Source organism: Maniola hyperantus, chromosome 3 (genome assembly GCF_902806685.2).
Source record: "Maniola hyperantus chromosome 3, iAphHyp1.2, whole genome shotgun sequence".
Taxonomy (NCBI): domain Eukaryota; kingdom Metazoa; phylum Arthropoda; class Insecta; order Lepidoptera; family Nymphalidae; genus Maniola; species Maniola hyperantus.
Window position 1 is genome coordinate 8,818,465 of NC_048538.1, and position 12,708 is coordinate 8,831,172.

General features: G+C 34.8%; 2 protein-coding genes across 10 annotated transcripts in view; one reads left to right on the top strand and one right to left on the bottom strand.

Moving 5' to 3' along the window:
- The window catches only part of LOC117996531 (mpv17-like protein 2), a 204,275-nt gene that overhangs the window by 149,039 nt on the left and 42,528 nt on the right, over nt 1–12,708 (bottom strand). The gene's annotated exons all lie outside the window — the stretch shown is intronic.
- The window catches only part of dpy (dumpy), a 118,174-nt gene that overhangs the window by 39,919 nt on the left and 65,547 nt on the right, over nt 1–12,708 (top strand). For 5 of the 9 annotated variants that reach the window (XM_069509539.1, XM_069509540.1, XM_069509544.1 and 2 more), the window contains 7 exons: nt 7,166–7,381; nt 7,949–8,131; nt 8,215–8,415; nt 8,814–9,104; nt 9,420–10,571; nt 10,650–10,985; nt 11,289–12,548. In XM_069509539.1, coding sequence (XP_069365640.1) covers nt 7,166–7,381; nt 7,949–8,131; nt 8,215–8,415; nt 8,814–9,104; nt 9,420–10,571; nt 10,650–10,985; nt 11,289–12,548 — 3,639 coding nt within the window. Of the gene's footprint in view, nt 1–3,032; nt 6,952–7,165; nt 7,382–7,948; nt 8,132–8,214; nt 8,416–8,813; nt 9,105–9,419; nt 10,572–10,649; nt 10,986–11,288; nt 12,549–12,708 lie in introns of those variants that run through there. The other 4 variants (XM_069509542.1, XM_069509548.1, XM_069509545.1 and 1 more) reach the window with 3 other exon arrangements.

Below are 12,708 nucleotides of genomic sequence, written 5' to 3' on the forward strand. Positions count from 1 at the left end.
TTATAAAACCAAGTCTCTCCACCGAGTTCAGTCTGTCTATGCGCGCTAATCTTCAAAACTATTGTAAAGTTCTGCACACAATTTCACGTATAAAAATCTCTTGCGGATAGACTTATCGTACGTTCTTACGACTGTAATATGTCATCATTACCACCACCATCACCACCGCAACCACCACTATCACCACTATTACCATTATCACGACCACCACTGCCACCATTACCACCGTAACCAACACCATCATCATCACCGCCACTATCACCCATTGCCATTACTTATTCAATATTTAATTTACGTAAACATTCAGTCGTAGTCGCACAACAACAAAAATACGTATGTCACCAAAGCGGTGCCACTCGCTACGGGTGGCCATATTATTATGAATTGCTGTATAAGATTGCGCTCGCTTTTTGTATAGAGCTGTATTTCTGGGTCTATCTATTTTGTGACGATGCTGCGTATAAACCACTAGCTTATTCCCTTTTATCTCGTGGATTTAAGTTTGTTAAAGATCCGTAAGAATTCCTCAAAGTCTTTCCTTAGTGCACCCCCTAGAGTACTCGAGGAATATTTCTACCTAGTCCACAGGTTTCGGCTGCGTGTTAGCTACCAGTCATAGTACTGTTCTCTATTTTTTATTAAGATTAGGTTTTATTAACTGCCAAACCCCTTCCCAATATATATAAAACATTTGTCACTTACCAGCAGTTGAGATTGCAGTCAAGCGCTAATTATTCATGTTATATGTCATGAATACCTAATAATAATAATAAAAATCACAATGTTTCTTAAGCCTAAATTAATTTCTTTCTTTCTTTATCTCCTGTATTTCTTATCTCTTACATTAAAATTGGGTTTACTACTTGTATGCTTTCAATGACTTTAAATAGTGAAACTAAAGGTTTTATTAAGTGCTTTTTATCGATGATTTTTGAATTAATTGTTGTACACAAAATTAACAAAATGTTCCTTTCCCATTAACAGATGATCGACCTCTAAATGCATTCCCACTAACCGAAACATACTCCAAACCACTTGAAACAACCACTTCTACGATAAAAAATAAGACTTTTATTTCTCAATATGACAATAAAGTAAATAAAGACAACAATACTGACACAACAACTGTAATAGAATTAAGGGAAACGGATATAATGTCTTCTGAAGAAACTACAGAAGTAAGTTATTCTACAGATCGTTTCAATGATATAGACTCACAAACTACGAATTCCAATGAATTCGTTACTATAGGTAAAACAGAATCATCTGATGTTATTTATAACACTGATAGAACCAATAAAGAATCAGTTACAACTGGTGCTACTATAGATTTATCTAATGAATTCAGTACAACCAAATCAACCACAATTAGTTTCGGTACTGATTTTCACATATTATTAAATGATTCAAATGAAAAAGAATTAATTACAGTATCCAACAAAGATAATAAGCTAGACTTACAGACAACACTAGACTATGATGAACTATTACAGAGTAGTAGTACAATTCACGGTGAAAGTACTTTTAAACCACAATTACCATTTAAAAGAACAGAAACTAGTGGAAAACAAGTAAATGAAAATAAAAATACTAAAACTCCTGAAAATCAAAGAAATTTACACAACTATACGAATGGTATAATTAAAACGACAGTCCCAACAAAACTTGTAGAAACTACAGAACCGATAGAAACCAAAGGTACTACGAACGTACCGTATAATGTGCGAACAAAAAATACGCCCAGGACTCCAGTTACTACTTCAGTTAGTAAAAAAGAGGATAATTTGGATATTCAATCTCTAATATCAGACTTAACAACAAATAATATTATGTTTGAAGAACGTCCAGTTACAGATAGTTGGCCTTCAGTATCTAGATTAGAAGAGGATACATCTTTAAGTGTAACAGACACATCAGGTGCATACACTAATCATAATATTCATGCAGCTCACCCCACGGAAGCTATCAAAGAAAACACAAATATTATTAAAACATCAGCGACAACTTCAACAACATCGTTAAAAAGTGCAATAAGTGAAACAACATATTTAACAACAAAAATTGAACCCGACCGTTTTGATACTGTAAACGAAATGTATACTACTACGTCAAATTATTTCTCAGAGAGTGACAAGCCAGAAGAAGCATTATATGGAACTACAAATCAAGATTCTACTACACGTGAAACGCAAAGTACTATTTCATCTAGTGATATTACTGGTTACACTTTATTGGATTCTGTACGAACAACATTACAAGAAACCAAACAAGTTTATTTGAATATTCCTATAAAAGAACAAGGACAGGTATTAAACACACACGAAGGTGACAAAAGTTCTAATATACTCAAATCATCGACGGATAGTAATGAATTATTATTAACAACATTTAAAACTACAACAGGTCTGACTAAGGACACAGATTCCCCACCAACAAATACTGCAACACAATTAAATGAAGACATAGATAATAAACAATATATAACATCCAATACGGACGCAACACAGAATTTCAGTACTGATACTGAATCTTTACCAACAAATGCTGTACAATATAATACAGACGAAGGTCCAACTAAACCTAGTATGACAAACACTGATAATAGTTATGTAAGCTCAATATCAGAAACAACAACTGACAAAAATTATATGAGTACATTTGCTCCTGGAAAAATAACTACGACCGATGCAAATCCATCCGATTCAAAATCAAACAAAGAAATTTATACAGTCACAGAAAGTTTCAAAGACGTAACCCCTAACATATTTACTGCCACAACAATCCTAAGCCATAATCCTGAACTTTCCACAGCTTCATTAGGCTATAATAAACAATATGTAACATCCAATACAGACACAACACAGTTTTTCAGAACGAATACTGAATCCTTACTAACAAATGCTGTACAATATAATACAGACGAAGGTCCAACTGAACCTAGTATGACAAACACTGATAATAGTTATGTAAGCTCAACATCAGAAACAATAACTGTCAAAAATTATATGAGTACATTTTCTCCTGGAAAAATAACTACGACCGATGTAAATCCATCCGATTCAAACTCAAACAAAGAAATTTATACAGTCACAGAAAGTTTCGAAGACGTAACCCCTAACATATTTACTGCCACAACAATCCTAAGTCATAATCCTGAACTTTCCACAGCTTCATTAGGCTATAATAAACAATATGTAACATCCAATACAGACGCAACACAGTTTTTCAGAACTAATACTGAATCCTTACTAACAAATGCTGTGCAATATAATACAGACGAAGGGCAAACTAAACCTAGTATATTAAACACTGATAATAATTATGTAAGCTCAATATCAGAAACAACAACTGTCAAAAATTATATGAGTACATTTTCTCCTGGAAAAATAACTATGACCAATGTAAATCCATCCGATTCAAACTTAAACAAAGAAATTTATACAGTCACAGAAACGTTCAATGACGTAACCCCAAATATATTTACTGCTGCAACAATACTAAGCTATAATTCTGTACTTCCCACGGCTTCATTAGGCTATAATACTAATAAAAATATCGAAACTACATCCTCCTTTCAAAAGAATAATCAAGAAATATATACAACAAATTTGCATATAGAACAAACGGCTGTAGATAGTTCTGAACTAAATCTATATACTAAAACATCTACGCACAAGGGGTTAAATTTAGCAAATAAAGATATTAAGGAAATTGTTTCATTAGAAAAAGTGTCTACAAAACCATACGACAATGTAATTGTTACTACTGAAACAGTATTGGGTGATAAAAGAGAATCATTCAAATCTGGCAGTACTTCTATTCCTATTGCAACAGAAACTACACTGACTGTAAATACTGTTAACCTACAAATTTCTACAACAGAAAATACTTCAACAGACACAGAAAAATACATCGAATATATTAAAAATGGAACTATTGTTTATCCTGAATCTACAATACGAAAAAATGTTACTCCACCTTACCAAAATTTACCCACTAAGTTTGCTTATAGCAAAACTACTACTAGAGATAATATAGATGTAATATCAATCATAAACGATAATTTGCTAGATAAAAATGATACATCATTACAAAAAATTAGTACCACGCCTGAAAACGTTGAAATTGCGATTAAGCATACAACATTGGAGAGTCAAAATGATTTATTTAAAATGCAAACTACTTTCACTCCTATTGCCACACAAATTATTCCAAAAGCTTCCACTGATTCTGATGTATTTAAATATACTGAAAAAACAACAACAGTACTTTCCGAATTCACGACAAGTGAAAATGCCATGTATAAAGATACAATGACTACTATTTTACTCCCTGCAACAAAAAGCGAAATTAAGATAGATGAACACAATATATCATCAACTGAAAAACAAAATTTGTTATTTTCTACCACCAACATTAAAGATTCAGAAGTAACTTTTACTACTAACTCTATAATAGAACAAAGTAGTTTATTTCAAAACGAAGGTATTGAAACACCAACAATCACGTCTTTTGCCTCGCAAGTGGATGATATTGCTAGTGTCTTCAATCAAAAATCATCTGATGTCACTGACGGTGGAACGACAGATGATCAATATAGCACACCAAACATTAAAAATGAAGAACTTTACACATCAATCGATGAAATATCAAAAACAGATTTGGAGCCATTCACAAGTTTCAATGATCAAAATATTTATACTACAGTCGCAGAGTACATTTCTGAAGGATATACGAATACACTAAAAGAAACAACAAGTTACACCTCACCTAATTTATTTTCCATATCTTCAGTTAATGATGATGAAATCCCATCTTCTTCTGTAATGTCGACTATGCATTCAGTCTTAACCACTGATAGCGGAACAAAAATCAAGAATGAAGAACTTACAACAGCCGTTGAAACGAACAGTCCAAAACAAACTATCGAATTTTTCGAAAATGTAACTGAGCCTACTCAATTCGATGACAAAAAAGAAACATCACCAAACTATAACATTACATCTGTAAACACAGATGATTCAAATATCGAAACTAATACTACTTTTTCCAATACTTATAAGGATACTGGAAAGACTACTGCAAATACAGAAAAGCAGCCTATAGTCTATTTGTTAACATCCACAATCTCTCCAGAAATCACTTCTACCAAAATGAAAACCGACCAAATTTCATTAGGCACAGAAAAAACAACAACAAATACGATATTTTATTCTACGCATGTTAATTTGTCTCAGGACGAAAAAGTTTATACAGTTAACTCACTGAATATTAAAAACGATTTATTCATAACTCCCATGACATTCACACCTAATACTGCAGTATCTGATAATTTAGAAACGCTTAGTTTGAACAATAAATACACACTAAATACATTGCCTAGTTCTAAAAGTACTGCTACTGATATTGATGTGGAAATCTCATTTACTTCTGAATCTACGTTAAGTAATAATGTTACTCCACATTACGAAAAAAAACATCCTGACTTGTCATCAATTGATGGCGAGAATAAAGCAGACGATAAAAAAAGAGCATCAACTGATATTACTGTGACTACAAATGCATACGACGATATAGACATAGGAAACACTAAATTTGGTATAGAAAATTCATTAATAACTACTGCACGGACCAATGCCGTTATAATTAATACGGAGTTTAAAGGAACCACATCTACGAAAAAAGACACAATTTTAATAAAAGAAAATATACCATCTAATACTGAATACATCGGAACAAAATCTCCAATGTCTTCCGAATCCACTAATACTAATAATATTATTCCACCTCCTGAAAAGCCAATTTCTACCACACAGTCAATAATTGTCACACAAAACGAAATATCGATGGAAATATCCAGTACAAAATTTATAACGACTACACCAATTACTGACACATCATTACCTAAGAGCACAACAAAACTGGATAAAACTATAAACACTGTCACAGATAACGTTTTGGACAAAACGTCTAATAATGAATACAATTTAGGTTCCACGCTAGAAACCATTATGCCTACAACGAAAAATAGTATTCAAGATGTTGAAATAAAACCGACACTTCCATCGCTAACTACTACTAATAAAAATACAAAAGATGACGATGTTAGTCAAACAACCTTTACTTATGAAAGTTCTTTGTCTCAAACCGAAACTTTAACAACTGGAACTAATCCAGAAAATATTGATGCCAATGAATTTGTGACTTTTTCTACAACAAATATCCCAACAGACAAAAATTTGTTGAAAACTGAATATACTGACAATTTTGAAATTTATAAAACAATAAACACTGATACTACTAAAAATTATGATTTTAACCAATCTTCTGAAACAACAACTATTACTGATATATCCAAGCATAAATCCATTTTAAGCACACAGGAAACCAGCGCATTAGGTTTAACTACAGAGTCTGATATCAGTATTAATAACGCAAAGACAACTGCGCAACCAAGTGGTTTAAATACTTTTGACGATAACAATAAATGGGATAAAGTAACTGAACAAAGTTCAACTTCAAAAATACTAACTAACGAAGATTTTACAAAATCTACTGATTTCATTTCTACGATAGCATCGGAATCACCTTTCAATTTTAATCAAGAGTACGGAAATAAAGACTATCCATCATCAATTTCTGCACACTCAAGTACTTCGTTAGAAAATCTTTCGTCTCGAAGAAAAGACATAGACATTCCTGCATGGACAGATTCTACAGCCAACTATGACATGACTTCAACTGAAACTATTACCACAGTTACTGACACTCAAACTAATAACCAATGTAAATTAGACGTTCACTGTTCGACGGACACATTTTGTTATATTGGAGTATGTCAAAACCCATGTGAAATTCGGAACCCTTGTACAAAGAATGCTTCCTGTAAAGTTTTCAACCATGAAGCTGTTTGTGCGTGCGATGGCCCTGCTGGAGAGAACTGTGAAAAAGGTATGCTAGTAATAGTATTAAAGTACCAATTAAACATTAATTGCTTACCCGTTAAGTTTCAGAAGCGTTCCTTTTTGTAAAATACTTCCAGTATAAAGGTTGTTTTATCGGACAAATGAGTACTGTTCGGACTCAGTATTAAACTTTGTAAATATACTAATTTTATAACTTTTCAATGTAACGTACTAATATTGAATAACATGTAATATACTAGAATCACCTGGAACACCTAAGGCACCAGAACCTTGTCATTCTGATCGGGATTGTATAGAAACAGAGGCCTGTTTTATGGGATTGTGTCAAAACCCTTGTGAATTTGACAATGTATGTGGTGTTGGAGCTAAATGTCATCCTGTTAAGCAAAGACCTATGTGTTCGTGTCCAGCTGGTTATGATGGAGATCCCGCTGTAAAATGTTCACCTAAAACATGTAAGACTCTACTAAACATTAATTTGTATATGAATAATTATTTATAACTTAGAGCCTTTTCACAATACTTGCGGTGCGACTCCGCATCGTAAAATTCTACGACAACGCACAAGGAATCGTGGGAATCACACTGAGATGCGACAACGTTCTAGCGGTGCGCCGTCGCACCGCAAGTATTGTGACAAGGCCCTTAGTAAGAGTTATCACTTTATTCTAAATCTTGGGAATGCAGTGATCAGCTAACAAGCAAGGCAATAAATGTTCACCATGTGTGATTTGCGTATAATTATTTTACACAAATTATGTCAAAAGCTAATCTCTCCACAAGAACAAATACTTACTTTACACAGATGTAAAAAAAAATTAATAAATATTATTATAAACTTAGGTTTAGGATACTGTATTACACTAAAGGAATCGTTTAAATATAAGAGTTATTAATATGTAATTAATAACTTTGTATTGTACATAAATGTTGTGGGAGTAATCTACCCTTACTCCAACTCACGCGTATCTTTGACTTTTCTGCACTTTGTAAAATACATGAAAATTTTCACTTTTATTCAGCTGGTTGCACTCGAAATGAAGATTGTCAGTTAACTGAGGCTTGTATAAATAATGCATGTCAACATCCATGTGCTATACACAATCCATGCGTACCTAACGCTGTCTGTATAAATACGAACCACGGTTCAGATTGTAGTTGCGTCGAAGGATATCAAGGCAACGGATACGTTGGATGCGTCCCAGGTAAGCAAGACTTTTATATTATGGAACTTTTACGAGAATTGCATTTCCAAAATTTCAGTGAATTGATAAAGACTTTTTTTTAGTTGTCGATAGTCGTTCAGTTTGTCAATACAATGAAGATTGTCCACCAGAACTATTATGTGATAGATTAAATAGAGTATGCATAAATCCATGTGCTATTAATGAATGTGGAGATAACGCTGAGTGTTTTCCTTCAAACCACGGCATACAATGCAAATGTTTTGCAGGATTTACTGGAAACCCATTTTTAGAATGTTACCAAGGTACGTATTAGATGCTTCATATTAAAATTAATTGTTATTAGTTTATTACTTATACAAATCTTCTTCTATATGTATAAAAGGAAAAGCTGACTGACTGACTGATCTATCTACGCACAGCTCAACTACTGAACGGATCAATCTGAAATTTGGCATGCAGCTGCTTTAATGATGTAGACATCCACTAAGAAAGGATTAAACCACTAAGAGGGTAAAATAGTGGTTTGAGATTTGTGTGGTCCACGCAGGCGAAGTCGCGGGAAAAATCTAGATTATTGATAAAGCATTCGTAGGAGTCTCTATAAAAAGTTAATGCATAATCCTCCTGCCAGAAAAAGCATCGTCATAATATTGCCCTTCTTTAATCGTCTAATCTTTATATACATGTTTTTCTTTCATAGTGCAAGGTTGTAGATCAGACAATGAGTGTAGCAATTCTGAAGCATGCATAAACGGTAAATGTGAATCGCCGTGTAGATGTGGATCAAATGCAATATGTGACGTCCAAAATCACCGCGCTTCTTGCAAGTGTTTGGGAGGTTACACTGGTAACCCAATGTTAAACTGTGAACCACCAAGGAATCCTTGTCTTCCCAATCCATGCGGAATAAATGCTCTATGCGAAATTGACAATGGCAATCCAATATGTTTCTGTCCTAAAGGATTGACTGGCAATCCATTCAAGACTTGCAGTAAGTTTAAATGTCACGGTGAATATTTGAAGTGATATTCGAGTTTTAGATCAAATGACACTGGTGGTGGTTTAAGATCCGTTACACTTCAGACATTCGCTGTAAAATATACATAGGATCTTGAAAAGAGCACCTGTTCTGAGTGGTGTTACATATTACAGAGATAAAATGTTTAAGAGTAAAATAAATGTTTTTGTAACACCATAGAAGTTTTTTGTAATGTTATTTTAAACTATTTTGCTCTTATTCAATCTTAGTGAGAACGTAATAAAAAAATAACCGATTTTTGATTTAATATTTAATTTCCTTTTTTAGTTCCGGAAGGTAATGAATGTGAACCCAATCCATGTGGACCATTTACTGGATGTCGAATTATAGACAATAAGCCGGCTTGTTTCTGTTTACCTAATTATGAAGGAAATCCTCCTCGCCAACCTTGTCGTTTGCCAAATAATCCATGTAATCCTTCACCATGCGGACCTAATACACAATGTACTGTCTTATCAAATGGCTTCTCCAAGTGTACTTGCTTGCAAGGTTACGTCGAAAGCCCAAATACTGTTCGCGGTTGTGTCGAACCGCGAAATCCTTGCGAGCCAAATACTTGTGGAATAGGGGCACGATGTGATCCAAATAGAACACCGGCATGTTACTGCCCAGAAAACACACGTGGAAATCCTTATAAGTCTTGTGATCATCCATCTTACTTACCGCCGTCTATACTCTGTCAACCAGGAAACTGTGGAGAAAATGCTGATTGCTATGTAAGTAGTAACAGAGAAATGTGTTTCTGTAAAACTGGATTTGTCGGAGATCCGTATATTCGTTGTCAACCACAAAAAAGCCCTTGTAGTCCAAATCCTTGCGGATCGCAAGCAGTATGTAACATTAATTATGATGGACAAGCATTATGCACTTGCAGTGAAGGAAGCACTGGCGATCCTTACAGTTTAGAAGGCTGTCATTCTCGGGAATGTGAAATAGATGATGAATGTGCATTAGAAAAGTCTTGTATTGGTTACACGTGCCGTGACCCATGTCCTGGTATATGTGGCTTAAACGCAAGATGTCACGTCGAGTCACATCATCCTGTTTGTACTTGTGAAGATGGACTAATAGGCAATCCTTTAATATGTTGTTTACCTCCCGAAGAACTTAAAACTAACAGGCCTTGTAATCGTGCACCATGTGGTATCAATGCAATTTGTCAAGATGTTGAAGATGAGGCTTTATGCTCTTGTCCTCCCGACTTTTACGGGGATCCAACTAAAGAATGTAAGCCAGAATGCTTGATGAACTCGGATTGTTTACCAAACGAGGCCTGTATTAACCGAAAATGTATCGATCCTTGTGCACAAAGTAATGTATGCGGAATAAATGCTGTTTGCCTATGTTCAGACCACACTGTGTCATGTTTATGTCCGGACGGATATATAGGAGATCCTTTGATTCAATGCATATATCGACGTAAGTATTGTTTTAAAAAGTGTTATGTTTTAGTTATCATTATATATAATAATATTTTCAATATTTTGTAATTTTCAGCCATAATAATCGTCCCCGACAATTCAACGTTACAACCATGTACACCCAACCCATGTGATCCAAATTCATCATGCGATACTTATGGAGACAAGTTTGCTGTGTGTAATCTATGTACTGGCTCTAATGCAATAAACAATCCAGCTTGCAGACCCGAATGCGTTTTGAATTCAGACTGTGCATTCAATAAATTTTGTTTAAAGAATAAATGTGTGGATCCTTGCCCTGGATCATGTGGTTTTAATGCTGAATGTAAAGTATATCACCACGATCCAATTTGTCAATGTAAACATGGTTTTGAAGGCAACCCGTACGAACATTGCAAGTTCACAAAACAACGTAAGTATTATTTTTATTAATAACATTTTTGTTTATAACGTGTTTATGTTATGAATTATGATAGACCTTCTATTTGTTATTTCACCAGAAAACATGGTAAAAAAATTGATAAATAGGTGTGGCTGAAGCTGCAAGATAAATTAAGCAGAACACAACCATCGCGATGAGATCACACAGTGATCTCGGCATGGCATACGCTATCTTTCGTCATTCTGCACTCAATGATTGACAACGGGCAGACCCAATAGTATATTGGTTGTGCTTTTGTCTTGTAATAAGTTGTAAAATAATATTCTTTTTCAGCTACTCCGCCAGAAACATGTGACAATGTCCGATGTGGAGCCAATGCTATTTGTCAAGATTTGAATCATGCCTTAACGTGTAAATGTTTACCAGGGTTTTACGGTAATCCATTCATGGCCTGCAGACCCGAATGCGTCATAAATAGTGATTGTTCTTCTAATTTGGCGTGCATAAATAATAGGTGTGAAAATCCTTGTCAAAATGTTTGTGGAATTGGAGCCTTATGTGACACTGTTAACCACCACGCTATTTGTTATTGTTCACCGGGACAAACAGGTGATCCATACATAAGATGTCAAGAAAATCCACCCACAACACCAACATTGTTTACATGTGATCCTTCACCATGTGGAGCTTATAGCCGCTGTCTAGTTTCGCCATCTGGGTTTGCCATGTGCTCTTGTCTGCCTGGTTTCAGAGGTGTTCCACCAATGTGTCAACCAGAATGTGTTAGTAATTCAGATTGTCCACAACAAGAAACTTGTGTCAACCAACGGTGCATAGATTCATGCCATGGTAGTTGTGGAGTTGGGGCGAATTGCATTGTAGTAAATCATAACCCAATATGTAGCTGTGGACCAGAAGAAACTGGAGATCCTTTTGTAGTGTGTACAGCATACATAGATAATGAACCGAATGAAAAAAATCCGTGTTTGCCATCACCGTGTGGGCCTAATTCTGTTTGTGAAATAAAATCTAATCATCCAGTATGTTCTTGTCAACCAAACTACTCTGGATCACCACCATATTGCAGACCGGAATGTATTATTAGCCAAGAATGCCCATCAAATAGGGCTTGCATTAATGAAAAATGTGAAGATCCATGCAATGACGCCTGTGGAAATAATGCTGAATGTAATGTTGTAAATCACACTCCTTTATGTAGCTGTGTGGATGGATACAAAGGTGACGCTTTTATAGGATGCATTGCAGTGTCCAGAGATGATTCTATTACACCGTGCAATCCGTCACCTTGTGGCGCGAACACAATTTGTTCAGTTGTTAATAACGCAGCGCGATGTTCGTGCATACCTCCCAATATTGGAAATCCATATGCAGGTGGATGCAGGCCTGAATGTTCTCGTAACTCTGATTGTTCAAATAATTTCGCCTGTTTGTCGAATCACTGTCGAGACCCATGTAAAGACTTATGTGGCGTAAACGCAGAGTGTATTGTAACCAATCATGTTCCTGTTTGCACTTGTTTTAAAGGATACGAAGGGGATCCATTTTCCTCTTGTCGCAGAAAATATGCTCCACGTAAGTGATCTTACTTAAGTGAGAATTCTCCAAATATTTTTGTAATTACATTAAGTGTTGTAAAATCATTTGAGTTATTTGTTGTGACAATGAAAAATGTACAATATTTCGCCTGCTAAGTAGACTAAACAAGTCGAAACTAAATTTGAATTATTTTTTA